Genomic DNA, 20,226 nt, shown 5'->3' with positions numbered 1-20,226 from the left:
AGGAGAAGCTGCAGCAAAATCAAGGAAATGCAAAGGCTCAAGAACTGAAATAGGGAAGCAGCAGCTGCTGCTGCTACAAAGAGCAGGAGATCCCTCTTGAGGCCTTGCACTGTCATGAACTGGGAGCAGCTGCAGAAAACGACTCAAGGGCTCAGAAGTTTAAGCAGAAAATGCAGGTGGGAAGCTTAATAATAATAATAATAATTTTATTATTTATACCCTGCCCATCTGGCTGGGCTTCCCCAGTCACTCTGGGCAGCTCCCAGCAGAACACTAAAAACACAATAAAACTTCAAACATTAAAAACTTCCCTAAACAGGGCTGCCTTCAGATGTCTGAAGCTTGTTTCCTGTGGGTTTTTAAAAGTCCTATTTTCCCCCCTATTTACCTCTTTATCTAGGAAAAAGATATTCAAAAGATTCTTATGGAGATATTAATAACAAGTCACAAGTTATTCAAGTCGCAATCTCAGTATATATGTTTTCTCTGCCTCCTTCCTCTCCCTCCTATTTTCCCCAACTACTGAGTCCTCCCCAGGACAATTTTATTAAACACAGACATATACTTAGTAGAAAACAGTCCTTATTGCACTATATTCCGGCCAGGGGTTGCCACCTTCAGTTTTTCAAAATATGCTTTTTACTTCTCTCAGCCTCAAGGTTCCACCAAACCTTGCTGATACATCCCTCTTGTTTCTCTGTAGTTTCCTTTTGGTCCCAATCTTGTCAGCTGTGTTTACTTTTATTGGGCCAATAATGTCAAAATAAAACGTGCCTTTGCTTCATTTCAGGACCTGTGAAACCACCAGATGCACTGATTCTTTTTCCTCACGCTTTTCCTGACCCATATCAAGAGGGGCAGATCATCAGATTTGTATTGATTTAGAAGGGGCAGCTCCCCCTCCGTTCTGCTTGGCTATGCCCATGACGGGGCTTACCCGGACCCCCAATATTTTATTCGTAGTATTGACACCCCTGGACACGTGTCCGCCGCGAGCTGGGAGATGCACCGCGCCCTGCCACGCGTCCTGCCTGGCGCCGCCCCGCAGGCCGCTGCGCGAAGTGCATCTGTGGAGCCATCCTGTTCCGGCATCGGGTTTGTAGCCCGATCCCGTGCACGGAGTTGGGCGGCACTTCACCTGCAAGGGGCCGGCCATCCTGTCAGAGCAGGAAGACAAAGAGAATCAGCCTTACCCCCCAGGACAGGGCTGGCCGTCTGAACCAGCCTGCGTGGTGCGCAGGTGCGCTCGGGCAGCCCCTCCGCGCGGAAGCAGAGCAGCCAGCCCTGCCCGCCCGAGGTGCGCCTCCCGCAGGCCGGCTCACAAAAGGGGCGAGTCCCGAGGTCAGCTCCGCCCGCCTGCAGACGCGGAAGTGTTGGCCTCTGGGACAGCAGGAGCCGAAGCGGGACGCGGGAGTCATGGCGCCGGCGGGACTGAAGGCGATAGTGGGCGAGAGTGAGTGGGGACAGGCGGCGGGAGGAGGGCGCTCGCCCGACAGGGGGCACGACACGCGTGCCCCACACCCTGTGTGTATCCACATATATTTGCGTGCGCGCGCGCGTGAGAGTGCGCGCAGTTCTTGGCTTTCGCGGGGTGGGTGGGAGGATGAAAGGTTGTCGTTTCCTCCCTGTCACACAGCCTTTCGCGGAGAGCGACTCTGCCCAGTCAAGATGGGGGACGCTGCTGGGCCCCATCTTTCCCTCACCCCACCCCATATTTCATATTGTGTCTTCCGGGGGAGGGTCCCAAATGAGATCTCTGCGCTTTTTGGCTTAGTCACAGGTGCCTCGGTGATAGCAGCACTCCCTGGCGAGGGCAGGGTACCGACTCTCTTCTCCTAGAACATGAGAATTGGGCTTTAAAACTCCGGTTGGTGTTTCCTAGGCAGTGCCGTCTGAAGTGTACGCATTCTTCACCTGTGAGACTCATTAATCTCAGGGGGTCAAGGATTCGAGCCCCACGTTGGCCAAAAAGATTCCTGCATTGCAGGGGGTTGGACTAGATGACCCTGGGAGATCCCTCTCAACTCTGATTCTATCCATTTATTCTGAATTAAGTGATCATGCATTGCTAATGTAATCTTCTGTGGTCACTGAACCCTCCTCTCTAAGAGATTCTTCCTTATCTTTTAAAGAGTTTCAGCACTAAACTGTTCTTAGGATGCACCCCCACCTCCGCCACCCTTAGTACACAAGACACATTATGTCTTATCATTTAAAAGCATTTCTTTCTGTCTGGTCTTTAGTTCCTATTCGGAATATGTAATCGTGCTCCATCTTGATGATGATGATCTTTTAAATATCTGAAAACTGCCAAAATGTGTCCCCTCTGCTCAGTTTATCTTTTTTCCTGTACTAAATATACTTGGGGTTTTTTGCCCTGGTATCCTTTGTTTTGCTTTCTCTTCACAGTTGTTTGCTAAATCTTTCACAATTTGGCAGCATCCTTCCCTGAATTGTAGCAACTTCAGAGTGGCACAGTTTACTCGCAGTCTGCTTGAAGTTATCAGTTTACTCTGTTTACATTGAGATGCTTGATGGTATAACAGAAACTGGGACAGGTTGTAAAAACAACAACATCATAGATCGGACCCAAAGTTTCTGTCAACAGCAGGGATTGGCCAGGGTGCTTGTTATTCCTCATTTGTATGATAATTCCTCACAATTAAAAGTAGTTTGAACAGTCAAGGGTGGTTTTACTCCTAGGTGACAGTCCTACTATGCACAATTAACCTTGAGCTTATTCCTGAGTAAACATCTAAGAGTGGGCTATAAGTTTCTTGCTTTCTTGTTTGGCAGCAGGTTAAGACCAGATTTAATCAAGGCAGGTGATACAGAACCAGTTAGCTTGTAATGCTAATTTTACATAAATGTGCTGAAATAAGGTAAAGTACAGTGGTACCTCAGGTTACATACGCTTCAGGTTACATACACTTCAGATTACAGACTCCGCTAACCCAGAAATAGTGCTTCAGGTTAAGAACTTTGCTTCAGGTTGAGAACAGAAATCGTGCCCCGGTGGTGCGGCAGCAGCAGGAGGCCCCATTAACTAAAGTGGTGCTTCAGGTTAAGAACAGTTTCAGGTTAAGAACGGACCTCCGGAACGAATTAAGTACTTAACCTAAGGTACCACTGTAAACTGTTGCCTCTATTAGTCAACTGTTGTGTGAGAGAAGATGAAAGATTGCTCTAATAACTCTTGTACTTTCTTTTGATGCTTGTTACACAAAGTGGCTGCATTTTATGGATGTTACCTCTGGGTACTAATCCCTACCTGCTTGCAGTGGCGAGGGGAAAGGTGTGGAGAGGGTTGGAAAAGAGATAGGGTGAATCAATTCCTGCATTGGTCAGTGAGCCTTCTGAGATCTTAACATTCTGCACTTCTGATGGCTTGTATTGTTGTTTTTAAAGGAGTGTATGCAGGTGTTCGAAACACTTGTTTATAAGCTCTGAAAACACAGGAGGTTCAGTGGGAGGAATGAGGGGAGTGATAGCAGAGACAAATTACAGTCATACCTCGGGTTAAATACGCTTCAAGTTGAGTGTGTTCGAGTTGCACTCCGCGGCAACCCAGAAGTAACGGAGCGCGTTACTTCCGGGTTTTGCCGCTTGCGCAGATGCTCAAAATGACGTCATGTGCAGAAGCGCCGAAAAGTGACGCGCGCAGACGTGCCATCACTAGATACGTTTACCTCTAGATGCGAAGGGGGCTCTGGAACGGATCCCGTTCGTATCTAGAGGTACCACTGTATTTGAATTCTGGACCCATCCAATCCCATTCTGCCTACTGGGGTGGACAGGACACAGGATCAAACCAAATAAATCCAAAGATAATGGTGTGGAACCAAAATATTACTATTTTATTTTTTCCAGTAATTTATATGCTGCTTCTTAAGCATTGTCCAATGAGGTTTTCTTAGTGGGGCACAGCAAGAGAGAGAATCAGGTAGACTTCCATTGTAGTGCTGCAAGCAACTAAATGCATAAAACTAATGACTTATGCAAGAAAGCTTGTGCCTGCGAGCACCCCAAGATGGTGTTTAATTAAAGCATTGTATTAGTAATTGGCTAATCTTGAAACTGTTGCACACTCTGCTAATACTTACAGGTGCTTTGACTGTCATCACTGGGTTGTTCCATGCATGATGCAGCAAATGAGTGTTGCTTCATAGAAATGTGACAGGTAAAAGATAATCTGTAGGATGTTACTACTGCTTTAGAATCCCTGCCCTTCAAATTCTAGTTACAGGTAGGTAGCCGTGTTGGTCTGCCCTAGTCGAAACAGACAAACAAACAAACAAAATTCCTTCCAGTAGCACCTTAGAGACCAACTACGTTTGTTATTGGTGTGAGCTTTCGTGTGCATGCACACGTCTTCAAATTCTGACAGCTTCCCCTGCTACCTGTATGTAGCAACTAGGCCACTGAATTCCCAATGGATGAATGAAGACTGACTGAATTAAAACCCTCCCTTAAGGAAACATCAGGTGATTTCCTAACTCACCTACAAGTAGTAGTATGAAGCAATCTTAATTAGAAGTGTGTCTTACAAAATCCTATTGTTAGTGATAGTGCCATGAAAGATACATAACTGTTGTTGCTATTAACAACTAGGGACCTGAGGTTAAGAAAGAGAATTTTGCTGGAAGCCGCAAAATGAGTCCTTAGGAGAGGTGGGGCTTTAACTGAACCTTCCCAGAGCAAATTCCAGGGCTTCAAGTGCAATGTGAGCAAGGCATGTATTTAGGTTTGTTTTCATTCCTACTGGATATGTGAACAGACCTAATACATTTATTCTGCGGAGAGAGAAGATGATGGAGGTGGTTTATGAGCGTTATGAGACTCTGACCTTTTCTTCCTGTTTGAATTTACTGACAAAGGTTTCATTCTGACACTTATTAAATCTACTAAAGTCTAGCAACTATGATAAATACCAGAATCACAGTGCTCTGCACACTTGACATAAAAAACTGCCGAGAGCCAAACCTTGTGGATTTGCATACTGTAAAGCCTTCATTCTTCATGGCTTATGTACAGTGATAACTACTGGAAGAAAACGAACATTTCAAATTATTAAGGCTTTCAATCAGTTGAAGAACTTTTGTTTGTATAATAGACATGACTTTCAAAATTACTTAATGTCACATGTTTAGAAATGCACATCTTCCCTTTGCACTTTTTTGCTGTAGAAAGTGATGTGAATTTAATAAAACATACTTGTTGTTTGAAGTGTGAATTGGTTCTGAGTAAAGGGGAAGCCTTTACTGATAAGAACAGTCATTATCTAGACTGCTTACACTTGCCGTTAAAGATAATAATTTTGTAAGTCTTGCTTCTTCCTTTGCTGAAATGTCAAGCCAATCACTGAGAATTTGCAGGTGGGCTCTTATTTTGAGACACCAGTTCCATTTGCAAAAGAATAACAGGTATGTGATATGGAGTCCTCAGAATAGTTCTCATCCACTTGCTTCCGGTGAGAGTTTGGTGCAATAACCACTAAATCAAGTTTCAATCTTTCTCAAAGGATTTGAGGATAGCTTTTAGTCTCCAGTATCTAAAGAACGAGAACTGTTGTTCTTCTACTCCATACAACACAGTATAAGTAGCTGAGTAGGGACAGAATGTGGAGCTTACTGTCTGCTGAGTTCCACAGCATAACCGTGTGCCATTGTTTAACTCTGTTAGTTTGATCAGCTCTTCTGTAGATTTTGATTTATTTTTTTTAAGTTTACAGTATTACAAATTCCAAAAGAGTGGCTGATTCTAGAACTTCTCCAATAAACATAGACTTAACATCTGGAAGAGGAGTGAGATCAGACCTAATAAGCTGGTATTAGCTCAGTTGGTAGAGCATGAGACTCTTAATTCCAGGGTTGTGGGTTCAAGCCCCACTTTGGGCAAAAAATCCCTGCATTGCAGGGGGTTGGACTAAATGACCCATGTGGTCTCTTCCAACTTCACAATTACCTGATATATGATTCTGTCACCTTTGTGTGTTCTACTGTGAAGGTCTGAAAAGCCATTCTGTGCATCTAGAGCAGTGATTCCAAAACCTTTTTGGGCCACTGCCTCCTTGGTTCCATAAACTGATTCCCAGTGAGTGCCCCCTACCCTACCATATTAAAAGCATTATTCAGAATAGCAGTTTGTACAACACACTAAGGAAGATAATAACACAATAAAATTCAAAAAGTAACAATTAATTGCCTATTTATTAAAAATCCAGTTTAAGCTATTTAGTTTAATTCAGCAGAATTCATGAATTTGCTTTTCAAAGTCTGATTGTCATTTAACAATGTCTTAAGAGTACCACATATAGTAACTACTTCACTGTTCAGTAACTCATCAGTGCAATGGATGGGCTTGATGAAGTGATACCAGTTTCCAAATGTGTGGTTTAAAGTCACTTAACAGGAGTCTGTGCTTAGTAATCTGGAGTTGATTCCTTTGCTTGGTGGCAAGTTGTATGGCCACACTAAAACCATGTTCCACCAAATATAATGTTGCAAATGAAACAGTGAGTTCCTTAACTACTGTTCATAGTGCAGAATCCTTCAGTAACCAAAACTCTTTGTACAATTTCTTAAACTTTGACTTCAGCTTAGAGTCATTTCGTAGCTTGGTTAGTTCTTCCTCCATTACCCCAACTTCCATTTCCCCCAGAAAATGGATTTATCACCCAATCTGGAATTACCACCAAAAGAACATCCCCAAATCACTCAAACATATATGCAGTATATCCAGGTGGTAAAATAACCTTGCAGATCATCATTTCTTATCCCACCTTTCTCTTCTAGCTCAGACATATATGGAAATTGGTGTCACTCGAGACAGCCTATATTGTGCTTGAATAGAGTTAACAAGAAATATTGACTCCGCATTTGTATCTGTTTCTCTTTGCCTTGCAAATAACAACTCTTGAGCCAAACTTTCATCTTTCATAAAGCGCACATAAGCGAGAAGCAAATATTCATTGCCTGGCGGAATTGACTCATCCAGGAATAATGTGAATTCTGTTGTCCTCAGTAAGCTGCACAATGTCTCTTCAACATTCTCAGCCATTTCATCTATGCGTCTTTGCACTGAATTGTTGCTGTGAAGAATAATCTTAATTATATGGTGTGGTGACTTATGCAAAACAGTACTCGGAACCTCACTAACTGCTGGTAGGAAGAGTTCTTCACCAGCAGTATTTGGCTTTCCAGACTTAGCAATCAACAATGAAACAATCAACAATACATTGTGAGGAAGGTGTTTTGCCCCTCAGGGAGTGGTGCCCACACACTTTGGGAACCATCAGTCCAAAATGTGCTCTTCATGTGACTGGAAACCCTGGGGCAATCCATTTCAGTTTGTTTAATCTGCTGCAGCCTTCTAGAAATTAACCAGATTGTCATGGTATGAGGTTCTTATAGGTAGAAGCAGTCCACTGTCTCCAGATTTATGGACAGTGTTAGAATCTCAGCTATATAAGCTAATCACCAAATGGCACCTTAAACCTAGGTTGTGGTCGCCAAACCAGAATGTCTAGGTTCCTTTTTTCCAATGAGATTTTTAAAATTATTTTATTCATATTATTTCTGTACCACTTTATATTTTAAAGGGGAAAAAATCTCAAAGTGGTTTAAAACATCAAATAAAACAATCCAGAATACAACAAATTCAAGCTTCAAGGGAAATACTTCAGATCCTTCTCTAAGTGACATTTTGCTTTCCCCATATTTATTTACCTTTTTAATTTATATAGCTGCCCCATAGCAGAAGTACTCAAGGAAGCTAGTGTGGTGTAGTGGTTCAAGTGTCAGGCTAGAACTTGAGAGATCAGAGTTCAAAGTCCCGCTCAGTCATGAAGCTCACCAGGTGACATTGGGCCAGTCACAGCCTCTTAACTATCTCACAGGGCCATTGCAAGGATTAACTGAGGAGGGGAGTGAACCATGTACTCCTTGGGGGGAAAGGTGGGATATAAATGCAATAAATAAGCTCTTCTGCTAACCTGCTTAGGAAAGCTGGAGAGGCCAGCCAGTTGGAGATGTCAGTCGCCAGCCTGGCATCCAGAAATCTCTGTTTAGTCGTTTAGTCGTGTCCGACTCTTTGTGACCCCAGGCACTCCTGTCTTCCACTGCCTCCCGCAGTTTGATCAAACTCATGTTGGTAGCTTTGAGAACACCATCCAACCATCTCATCCTCTGTCGTCCCCTTCTCCTTGTGCCCTCAATCTTTCCCAACATCAGGGTCTTTTCCAGGGAGTCTTCTCTTCTCATGAGGTGGCCAAAGTATTGGAGCCTCAGCTTCACAATCTGTCCTTCCAGTGAGCACTCAGGGCTGATTTCCTTAAGAATTGATACATTTGATCTTCTTGCAGTCCATGGGACTCTCAAGAGTCTCCTCCAGCACCATAATTCAAAAGCATCAATTCTTCGGCGATCAGCCTTCTTGATGGTCAGCTCTCACTTCCATACATCACTACTGGGAAAACCATGGCTTTCACTATACGAACCTTTCTTGGCAAGGTGATGTCTCTGCTTTTTAAGATGCTGTCTAGGTTTGCCATCGCCTTTCTCCCAAGGAGCAGGCGTCTTTTAATTTGGTGACTGCTGTCACCATCTGCCCTGATCATGGAGCCCAAGAAAGTAAAATCTCTCACTGTCTCCATTTCTTCCCCTTCTATTTGCCAGGAGGTGATGGGCCCAGTGGCCATGATCTTCATTTTTTTGATGTTGAGCTTCAGACCATATTTTGCGCTCTCCTCTTTCACCCTCATTAAAAGGTTCTTTAATTCCTCCTCACTTTCTGCCATCAAGGTTGTGTCATCTGCATATCTGAGGTTGTTGATATTTCTTCCGGCGATCTTAATTCCTGCTTGGGATTCATCCAGCCCAGCCTTTCGCATGATGAACTCTGCATATAAGTTAAATAAGCAGGGAGACAATATACAGCCTTGCCGTACTCCTTTCCCAATTTTGAACCAATCAGTTGTTCCATATCCAGTTTTAACTGTAGCTTCTTGTCCCACATAGAGATTTCTCAGGAGACAGATGAGGTGATCAGGCACTCCCATTTCTTTATGGTCACAATTGGACCTGCACCAGTCGCAAAACACACCTGGTGCCTGGCTAATTTCTAACACTGTTCATGAAATGAGGCAGTAGGCTTGAGTTGGAAGTACAGTGGTACCTCAGGTTACATACGCTTCAGGTTACATATGCTTCAGGTTACACACTCCACTAACCCAGAAATAGTGCTTCAGGTTAAGAACTTTCCTGCAAGATAAGAACAGAAATCGGGCTCCGGCGGCGCGACAGCAGCAAAAAGCCCCATTAGCTAAAGTGGTGCTTCAGGTTAAGAACAGTTTCAGGTTAAGAACGGACCTCCGGAACGAATTAAATACTTAACCCGAGGTACCACTGTACAGTGATGTACACAGGCCTCTTCTTCAATCCTCAATCTGTATGTTGACTCCAACCATAGTAAACCTGTTTATATTAAAGCCTCTGTGGCATTTTTGTGCCCTTCTCATTGTGTTGCAGTCTACTTGAAAGGGACATTAAGGTCACCTGTGTGTGTTTTCTCCCCTTTGCCTGCCCAGAACAACTCCTCTCTAGCTTAACTCTGCATGAGTGTTCTGTTCAAATCCTTCAGAAGCAGGACAGTATAGAGGGAGCTCCAAGAAGAATTGAGCAGCAAAAATAGATCAGGTCCTAGTGACCTCAGCAGGAAAGGGTCTGACTCACTTAAGAGGCTCTTATTTTAATTTGTGATGCAGCCATTTAATAGATTCAAATAGGTCACCTAATGTACTGTTGGCTTCAGCCCTATTTCTAGCCATTTCCCGCTGTGATTCTCAGAAATGTGGTTTGTTTTGTTCCCACTTCACCATTTTATTTATCTGTCCTCTTTTAAAGAAAATTGGTTAAAACAGCATGCATATATATATATATATATATATATATATATGGGAATAGGCTGCTCCTCATCTCTGCTCCTGCCCAATCTGATTCCTACTCAACCCCCATGTTTCCGCTACTCCCAGGTAGCTGGGACTAGTAGTGGGCATAAAGTCATGCCTGCAGTCTCCCTAGAGTTGCATGCATCTCACTGTAACAAGCCACTGTATCATCTGCATGCTGAACACTATCGCTGGCACCTGCAGGCAGTTCTTGTCTACAGGCAACCAGCTAGGTTATTTTTTTTTAATTGAGATTTGAAAATAGTAACTGCAGAAGGAGCACTAGCTAAAAAGCAGTATTAGTGTTTGTGGGACTTGTCTGAACAGGGAATGGGAGCCTGTGAACTTCCCAGTTTCCATCCGTCTCTGCATGGATGACCAATGGTCACGAATTATGGCAGTTACAGTCCAGCAATATTCCCCATCTCTGAGGTAGAAAAACAAATAGCAGTATCTGGTTGATTCCATTAACATTTATTAAATGAAGATGGTATTTGACTCTCATGCTGCTGTAATAGTGCTATTACGGTTGTTTTAGTTCTTGAAGTTCCAGTGATGTATGAAGATTGTTGTTAGGGTAATACCTCGTTATCTAGTTTTGGATTTGTGTTGTCGAGCTGTTGTTTGATTCCAGACCACAAAAGGGAAGGGTGTAACATAAACGCCAATGTTTTCCAAGTTTTCCACCCAAGCCTCGGGTTTGCTTGGAATTTGTTGGTTTACCCTCCATTGTGATGGGAGATTAGGATTTGTTACTTGCAATTATTCTTTCCAGATTCATCTAACATATAGACTTGTTCAGAGAAGGGTGGCTGTGAATTGAAAGTTTTTTTTTAAAAAAATGAATTTGTGACCAAAAGCTCTGGAAAGTACTGTTGCGTACATACCCTTGCCTTGCCTTTTAATGGTATGACATGGGCCAAAGTGGAGATGTACTGGACAATCTCACATACTGGCTTCAACATACCGTAGATCCACACTAGGCAACCATGGACAGCTTGGGTTATGAAGCAGGCTTGTTTCAACAAATCGGCACCAGAGAAGGGAATGCATGAGATAGAGACTGATAGCAGCTTGTTCCTATGATTGATTGATTCTCTGCCGCTTTCCGTTCAAGTCCATCCCACAGTGGCTCATAAAAAATAAGTATCAGCAGCAGCAGCAATAAATTTAATAATAGAACAGAGAACAAAACATCTCATCTCAATGAGATGAGACCTTTATAAGCTGATTCTACAAAATCATATAATTAAGAATTAACAATAAAACGATTATAAGCATAGCTTACATTATATGCAAATGCAGGCATGGACAGTTTATATATTTAGACTAATGAAGAAGGGTCTTTCTTCATTCAGCTGGTAACATTCAAAGTCCAGACTGCTAGAAGGCGCTTGAGATTGATTGCTTCTTGATAAAGAGTGCATTTTATAGTTATGCATTGTAAATGATGATCAATGGGCCTCATGGAGCAGGCTGCCATCATGCTTTTTTAAAAATGTGAAGGAGGAGTTCCAGTTCTCTGTATGGTGCAATGCAGTCAAACTGGGATCCCCATTAAATGATCCAAGATAGTACCAAGGAAGGTTGGAGGTCTCTAAACAGAAGTCATGGAATGCATTACTTGTGAAGGGAGACTGGGGGAAGTAATCCTCATCTCTTAGCTGGGAGCTGAAGCCTTGAATGGCTTCCTTGTTGTTACTTTGGGACTGTTGCTGGAACTGAAACCAGGCATCTAAAATTCCAGAGGAACAAAATAAGCAGTACCAAAGAAGAGAGAGAAATGGGACTGGGGGAGAAAAATATCCCTCAAGAGGTGCAAGGAGAACAGTTTGTTACATTTCAGATATGAAACTCTTGTTCAAGAGCAACTTCTTTATATATTGCACACTGGTGCTTATGAACACACTTAAATGCTCTTCTAGCATGTAGATTCTTTTACCCCACAGACTAGGGTCAAACCTTTTGTTCCATCATTAATGTCTGAATGTGTCTGGGATGAATATTGCAAGGCTGGCGAAGGGTGGCTGCAATCTAGAGCTTATAATTTTTGGGTACTTAAAAGTAATAGAACGGTAATCAGGACTGAGTATAGCCTGTTCCTTTATCAGTTGTTCCAAGAAATGCTGAAGCTTGGATAAATCATAAAAATTAAGCCAGTTTTTTCCTCCCCCCACAAAAAAATGGTATGTGTATGTGTAATTTGTTCTTTTGCATGCATAATTTAGCACCTCGTCCTTTCTGTAAGAAACATAGTGTGCCAAACCTATTGCTATCCCTCCCTAGAATATCAGTTAAGAGGTGGCAACTGTCCCAAGGCCACCCTGTACATTATAAGTGGGCATTATAGGCCTGGAACTCCCCAGACCAAAATCAGTTTTCTTCTTGCCACCATTCATTGGCTCTCCGGTGCTAGATCTGGGAAGAGGTGCAGGAAGAACAGAAGACAAGGAAAGCTGCTCCACTAGCTGCTGTAATCGCTTATCTCCCCTTGGGCTTCTCAGATTTTTAACATGCATGCATTCTTTCAAGCCTACTTTCCCAGAACTCCAAACTGGTTTTGTTTTTGTTATTCTAGCAGTTCTGCTGAATTGTACAGTGCAATGCTGAAGGCTACAATGCAGCAGGAGCCACATTAACAAATGCCTTGTACACCTTTTAGTTGACAGCACACATTGTTGACAGCCTGCTAGTTTTCTGAATCCTCTCTCAGGGAGTGTGAAAGCCGCTATCATGTGTAAATTTACTGAGAAGGCATCATTTCATCAGGCTTTCCTGCCACAAATGGAAAGTCTTCTGAACACTACTAAGAAATGAAAGAACTTTCTTTGGGCTTCTGTTGCTGCCCTACATTGGTGCCTGTGTAGAGGCTTGCTTGCTTGATAATTTATTTATTATTTGAACTTTTTAGTCACTTGTTACACTCTAGGCAGGGGGATTATGGGTTCAGAATCTTATTACTCTCTCAGTGAAATGTGCATGTAAATAGGCACTTATTTTGGATAAGTAACAGGTGCCTGTTTTAGTTGAGTCAAGAATGGAAAATTCTAGTTGAGCTGCTGAGTATCTGTACTGGGGGGTGGGGGGTCTGTTCTGCTGAGTTCCTGTGCTCAGTGTGGAAGCCAGGCCTGATTCCCCCTTGCCCACCTCAAAACTAGTTAAGTACATAACTGGTTAAGTACAAAATGGCCTCTTTTTCTAACTGGAAAAGTGTGAAGATTTAAATGCAGTTGGCTTCTTTCAGTGGTAATTGGCAAGAGAACTGTTTCAGCAAGATGGTCGCAAGTGGGTAACTGGGAACGCTTTTTTGAGCAGAACCCTTCTTAAGGACAAAAGGAAATGAGACTGAGAAATATGAGAGCTTATTAAGTGCTGGATTAACTTGCCAGCAGAGCGACAAATAATTACTCTAGTTTTCACAAGTCTTACAGGAGAGCTCCATGGGAGCAGGCCTGTCTCAGGCAGAGCTAGGAGAAAATGTGCTTTCATGATTATCAGAAGGAAGACAAGCACCAATTTAAGCCTCTCTCCTGGAAAAATCTGTGAGGTAGATGTTTCCCATTTGATCTATTTTTATATTCCCCTTGGAGTGCACAATACAGTTCTTGAGTCATATTGATTAAGTTATTACACATTTTATCTGGATTTTTGCTTTTTTGCCGTGTTGATGTTTAAATATAGGTTTGTGACCCCCACCCCTTTTAAACTTTTTTTTTGGGGGGGGTCCTTATGTTTGTAAATGCCAAAGAGTCACAATGTGAATATGTATACAAATTGGACTTGTCCAAAAATAGAAATAAAAGCAGGAAGTGTGATATTCTGACTAAATCCAGTGACTTCACCATGAAGGCATAGTTGGGCCATTTTGCATAGTGCCTGTACTTGATTCTGATATTGCAGAATAAATCTGAAGCTTAGTTTGCGCACCAAGTAGGCATGTGAAATGATTTTATACTGATTCACTCCCCTCAGGGCCGGCAGCTCACCAGACTTGCTGCCCATGTAGCCTGGTAATTATTACCTAACGGTGGGCAGGCTAGGAGGAGGTGGAGAGAGAAATTTTTGTACTTGTAAAACAGCTTCAAGGCCACAGACATCCAGTGACTTGAGGCTGGATGCATTAGCAGCAACAAACTGGGCTTTATATGTCAAGGCTAAACCATGAATTTTAGAAGTGATCTTCCCTCACCAGTTTTCCTAGTAAAGCAACCTGCTCGCTCTCCCAACTGGTGGTGAATGAAGGTTTCTTGGACTGAGATGCTTGACTGGCCTCTTTATAGTATTGGTTACTAGATGTTTATAGCAAGAGCTGTTACTGCGTGTCAAGGCTGGCACTGTTGTAAGAGGGTTATTTTTCCTGACATGAGGAAAGCAAGTGTTTGTAAGATGCAGCAAGCAGGCCAGACTGGCCTGTTCCTTTGTGATGATTCACTGTGAGACAAAATTTATTTTACTGGTCTCATACACATTGAAGAGAAGAGAATTGGTGATCAAGGAAGTTTTCTTACATTTCTGTCTGGGGTAGTTTCTCTGTTTTTCTTAATTGGGGACGTTTTTCTTAATTGGGGACGTTTATGTATGCACCTTGGATACAGTGTTCAAGGTTTACCAGGGTGTTGCCCTGTGTCTGCAAATGTTTGTTATCTTGGGTTAAGGACTGTACTAAGTGTTTGTACTTGCAAGCTGATTTGTGGGGTCAACTTGCTCCTTTGTTGCTTGGCAACAAATGCTCTCTCTTGCTTTCTTTATAAGGTATGCTTTTTGTAGTTTTTGATTATATCAGCTACTAAAAGGTTCAGAGAAAGAGCATTCTTTCCCAAAGACATGTTTAACAGATCAGTCCCCAACCTTTCTTGAAAACATCTAAGGAAAGAGAATATGCTGCATAAGTGGCTGCATTTTGAATTTTCACTATAGTATCAATTTGCTTCCCTTTAGCTGAAAAAAGGCTTCTTTCATATGCTCCGTGATGTTATTCACATTGCAAGACTGTGGACAGTCTCCCCATGTCACATTCTGGAAACTCTATTCAGTTGTGATTTAAAAGTAGAAGTTGGAGAAATGAGGCCTTCAGACTTTCTGAAATTTTGTCCCATTGCCATAATTGAAGCTAGATGTGATACACAAAGCCTTTCATTTCCTCCACTACCCACAGTTGTCATCCCTGTCCTCTAGTTGGGATGCAGATAGCTTTGCTATATTAATAGTTTGGCACCAAATGTTGTGGACATCTGCAATTACAAGGTGTTTCCTGGTAGATTATGCAGGGTTAGTGGGTGATCCTCTGGCAGTGCTCTCTGCCAAAGCTGTTAGTGCATTATGAACTTCTGCATCATCAGTCCACCATGCGTGTGCAGTGACGCTGGTGTGATGGCACTGGTGCCTCTCATCTGCCAGGCAATCCTTACAGCACAATCCTATGCATGTGCGCTTGGAACTGTTCAGCTGAGTTCAGTGGGGCTCACTTCCAGATACTGTATTTTTCGCTCCATAAGATGCATCTGACCATAAGACGCACCTAGTTTTTAGAGGAGGAAAACATGAAAAAAAATATTCTGAATCGAATGTGGTACTAAACTATTTAAAGCAGCAAAGCGGGATGCTCCTGTCCGCTTTGCTGCTTTAAAGTGAGCCACGGAGGAGGGATGGACAGGAGCCATGGCTCCCCTTCCTTCCCTCCTCTGTGGCTCACTTTAAAGCAGCAAAGCAGACAGGAGCCACTTACACGTTACTCCTCCATGCAGCATTCGCTTCATAAGACGCACAGACATTTCCCCTTACTTTTTAGGAGGGAAAAAGTGTGTCTTATGGAGCGAAAAATACGGTAAGTGTGCGCAGTTTGTAGCCTAAGCCCCTTTTCGTATCTCTGTCTTATGCTAGCACTTTCTCAGACAGAGAGTAGACCCAGGCTGCCTCTTGCCTTTTTTATCTACATACAGGTGCTTCTTGTTTCCCAGACATGGTTAATAATAATAATAATAATAATAATAATAATAATAATGATTTATTATTTATACCCCGCCCATCTGGCTGGGCTTCCCCAGCCACTCTGGGCGGCTTCCAAAAATATATATTAAAATACTACAGTATTTTACTGTACATCATGCTTTTCAAAGATGCTATGTGAATTTTGCAATTTCCAAAGTCTGATTGGTCTTCGTGGCTAAAAGACATAAAAGAAACAAATGTGTTTCATTTAGAGGAACTTGGTTGCTGTATGGATTCAAGGCTTCTTTTCTACTGCGGTGGAAGGTTGGAAGACTGCCCAAACCTTCTTTCCCTGAGAAGGCCACTTTCTGTTACCACATTTCAAGGTTGGGTCTCTATGGAGAGGGATCTCTTTGTTCACACTTTTTCTTTACTTCTGAATGGCAGTCCATGATTATGTCAGTGACACCTGCTGAGTTGATTTTGAATTGCTTGCACTCCCCATCTCCAGTTTGGGCATGAAGACAGTTAGTTGACTTCCATAGCTACCTTTACTGTTATTTAACATTTTGGATCAGGACAAGAATATGTCATATGGAATAGAACAGATTTGCAATGATATCCACTAGTGGAGAGTAGAAATTGCCTCTGGAAGGCTAGGTAAATCAATTTTCGTATTACACATGCACACATCCCATAGGGCCATATGTCTCTCTTGTCTCCCTTCTAACATCCAGTCAGGGGTGGGGAATGTCTGGCTCTTCAGCTGTTATTGGACTCCAGCTCCTGTCACCCCTGACCATTTTCCAAATTGGCTGGGACAGATGGGAATTGAGATCCAATAGTATCTGGAAGGCCACAATTTTCTACAGTCTGCCTGTAAAAGTCAGTGTGGTTCTTAGTTTCTGACTTGGTTCTGTTTGACGAATACACTCTGATTGGTTAGATTCCCATTGGCTTAACAACTGGCTTCTGGTGTCTGCTTCCTAGAACTTTGTTCCATGTCATTGTTGCCTGTTGAGATTCTGTGCCACTTGAAAAAGCATTTGTTTTTCAACAAACAAGGAACAGATACTTATTTTGGGATGATTTTGGAAGTTTCAGGCTAGTTATAAACATACTTACCAGAGAGTAAGTTCCAATGGGTGGTATACAGTGTTAGTCCTACTTGGAACATACCCAGTTAAATGACTGGACATGGCTAACTTAGATCCTTGAATTTCAGTAGGTCTCTCCTGAGTAGAACTTAGTTTCTTCCAAATTCTATTGGTTGTATCCAACTTCCTTCTGAGTAAGCATGTTTAGGATTGCATTGTGTATGCAATAACTGAGCAGATAAAAATGTAGCTCTACACTTCTAGTCCAGCAATAATCACTTTCAGATGATTATAAGTCACTCTGGAGACATTCCGTTCCAGTATAACAATTCTGGTTTTGCAATATCTGAAAATGTCCTTGGAGAAAGCAACTGTGCATCTCAGCTTCCCTGATTAGCTATGTGGACTGTGTCCATGCCATTATTGCTATGTTGCTATGTTATGTTCTATGAAAACTGTTTGTTGTAGCAAGTTAGCTAGTGCCTTTGGTGGTGATGGCATTATTTATTACATATTTTTCCATTGTGGAACTCAAAAGCTGTGCACATGAGGTTCTGAAGAGGTCTCCCATGCAGCCACTGACCAGACCCAGACCTGCTTAGCTTCAGCAAGGTGGCTGCATCAGGTGCCCTCAGACCATGCCTTGGGACATGTCTAGAGCAGGTGATATTGAAAACTGATCGTACAGGAATGGGAGCATTTCCAGTATGCCTTTCATACTCCAAAAGGTTCAGTTTGACTAGTTCTCTGTTCTGTTCTGCTTATCATGTTGCCTGATGCAATAAGCACTGCAATGCTAGCTGCCAGGTGTGGGTATGATAGCAGCCTTCCCTTCTTTCTCATAAAGCAGGTGTGGAATGGAAACTGTCAAGTAGCAGAGCTGAGCTAATTGAGATTGGAGTTGAGGCTAAACTTGGTTAATAGAAGAATAGAGAAGCTCTTTAATTATAGCAGCATGATTGACACAAACAGTTTTCCATTGCCCCACGTCATTCAAACAAGGACTTAACTGTGGCTTAGAAACAAGCTACAAATTGCATGTAGCTGTCTCTGTGACTGCTTTTCTTGATGCATCTTTGAGATGAGCCCATAGTTGGAGGTTAGGGATGAGAATTGGTCATTTTTCTACTCCAAGCCCCCTCCTACATCTGTTCCCTCTCTCCTCTTCCCAGCCATAAGGTTGCAAGTATGTGTTTACCCGTGTTTTGAACCCTGAGGAAAGGAAACGGATGAGGAGTGAATTTCAGAGGGGGAAGTGGCCAGTGGGGAAAGGGTTAAGCACCCCACCCACTGCTTCCTCGTTTGGAATGCCTCCCTCCCTGCTTTACCAGAAACATTTTGTGTGCAACGGGCAGTTTGTATCTTGCATAGAAGATAGTTTGAAAGAGGATTGCTCATGGGAATTTCTCTGACATGTCCAATTAGTATCACAAGGGCTTGCTATGATTTTGGTTGTAACTTGCGTTATCTGTTCAAGAATAGTAAGAGACATATGTGACGTAGTTAAAAATAAAGAGCAAGGGTGAAGGGCGGATTAGTTTTGGGGAGTCACCTTCTTTGCTTTTCCATCCTGCATCTGATCCATGCTACCTTACAGTACAGTCCTGAAGTCGAGAGGGCCACTCTGTGGCCAGAAAGTCCCATGTTGAGGGCACTTCTTAATATATAGGATGCCCGGGGTTGGGTGTTATGGAACTCATCTTACAAAAGGAGAGTGCCATGTTTTGGGGTTCACGTTTGGAGCGGGGGCATACTTTGCAGACCGTGGGGGAAGACAGCGGAATCTGAAGCAGGTCCTGTGAGCTCATATAGTGTCAAAAAGCCCAGAAGAGTTTTAGCTTCTTGTCAGGGGAGAAGCATCAATCATGAAACGAAATGAAATTATTTTTTTACAAGCCTGAAACGCACTTAAAGGATTGTATTTCTCAGCAGACATTCTAATCAGTAGCAAATACCAAAGTAGTTGATTAAATGACAATTCCTGTGGCGTATTATTAGATGCACAATATAGATGAGATGAATAAACAGTAGATAATTGTATCCAAAGTCAAATTACCTAGCCGCAAGGTTGACATAGGAAGTTGATCCTAATATGCATTTGCTTGTGTTAAATTTCGGCACTCCCCACACACCCCCTCCATTACCAGATGCTCCCCAGCCCCAACTCTTCACTGGCCTAGTCTTCTCACCCAATGCTGATAGGAATTGTCCAAAGTGATTTGCTTTTTTACACTGTCTCTCTAGTCTAGCCTCTTGGCTGCCCTGAGCCTCTTGTCTTCAAGATTGTGATTCACAAGCACATAGTCCACTGACATGGAGCATGAAACAGACCACCCACAGTTTATCCAAATAATGAAGTCTCTCCAGCTGTGTGTGCCTTCTGTGCTGTTCATTTTCAGCTCTTGCCCGCTGCCCAGCTTTGCCCCTCCTGAAGTGTTATGGCATTGTCCTGCTCAGAACATGAAGCTTATAGCCAGCATTCTGAAACAGTCTGCCATACCCACCGCCACTCCGATTCAGCAATAAAATGCAGGGGGAAGCACTGGGACACACACAAACACCACACTCAGACATAGACCTGTGAAGCCCAGACCTGTACAGTGGTACCTCTGGTTGCGAACGTGACCCGTGCTCGTTCACAACATGAAAAGAGCGCAACCCGCAGCGGCGCGTCTGCACATGCACGGGTTGCGATTCACCGCTTCTGTGCATGCACGTGATGTCATTTTTTCACGTCTGTGCCTGCGCGAGCGGCGAAACCCGGAAGTAACCCTTTCCGGTACTTCCGGGTCGCCGCGGGACATAACCTGAAAGAACGTAACATGAAGCATGACTGTACCTAGAAACTCAGCACAAAAAGAAGTGTGGATGAGCCCTAACAGACTTGCTGTTATGATTCTGTTCATCTTAAAGATACAGCCTGGAGTGTGTGCGCAAAGGGGCTGCAGAATAGGAGAGATGAGGAGGCACGGAAATTGGGGGGGTGTCCTGTGCGCAAGGGAAAATTGAGAAATTGAAGAGAAGGAAGAGAAGGGAGTAAAAGGAGTGGAGGTGGAAAGGGGGCTTGCAAAAAAAAAAAAAAGAAGGAGTAGGAGGCACGGGGAAAGGGTTTGAAGATGAAAGCAGGGACATGAAAGGATCTGAAAAATAGGGAAAGTTGGATTCATAATTGAGCAAAGGATGAAATGGATGCTTAGTAATTTCAATGTGTGGGAAGAGGAAAATACATGAATTTACCATGCAGGTGGGGTTGCA

At 43.0% G+C, this 20,226-nt stretch overlaps 1 protein-coding gene across 3 annotated transcripts in view; it reads left to right on the top strand.

The window, feature by feature from the left end:
• Positions 1-1,175: 1,175 nt before the first annotated feature.
• STXBP2 (syntaxin binding protein 2) overlaps positions 1,176-20,226 on the top strand; it is a 38,039-nt gene continuing 18,988 nt past the window's right edge. The window contains exons 1-2 of one of the 3 annotated variants that reach the window (XM_053376282.1): positions 1,178-1,453; positions 4,106-4,246. Coding sequence is in view for 2 of the 3 variants with exons in the window: in XM_053376284.1 (XP_053232259.1) it covers positions 1,417-1,453 (37 nt within the window). In the remaining variant the exon portion in view is untranslated. Of the gene's footprint in view, positions 1,454-4,105; positions 4,247-20,226 lie in introns of all 3 variants that reach the window. The other 2 variants (XM_053376284.1, XM_053376281.1) reach the window with 2 other exon arrangements.

The sequence above is a fragment of the Podarcis raffonei genome, chromosome 2 (genome assembly GCF_027172205.1).
Source record: "Podarcis raffonei isolate rPodRaf1 chromosome 2, rPodRaf1.pri, whole genome shotgun sequence".
Classification (NCBI taxonomy): Eukaryota; Metazoa; Chordata; class Lepidosauria; order Squamata; family Lacertidae; genus Podarcis; species Podarcis raffonei.
Note: the sequence above shows the minus strand (reverse complement) of the source record. Positions and strands in the feature narration are given on the sequence as shown.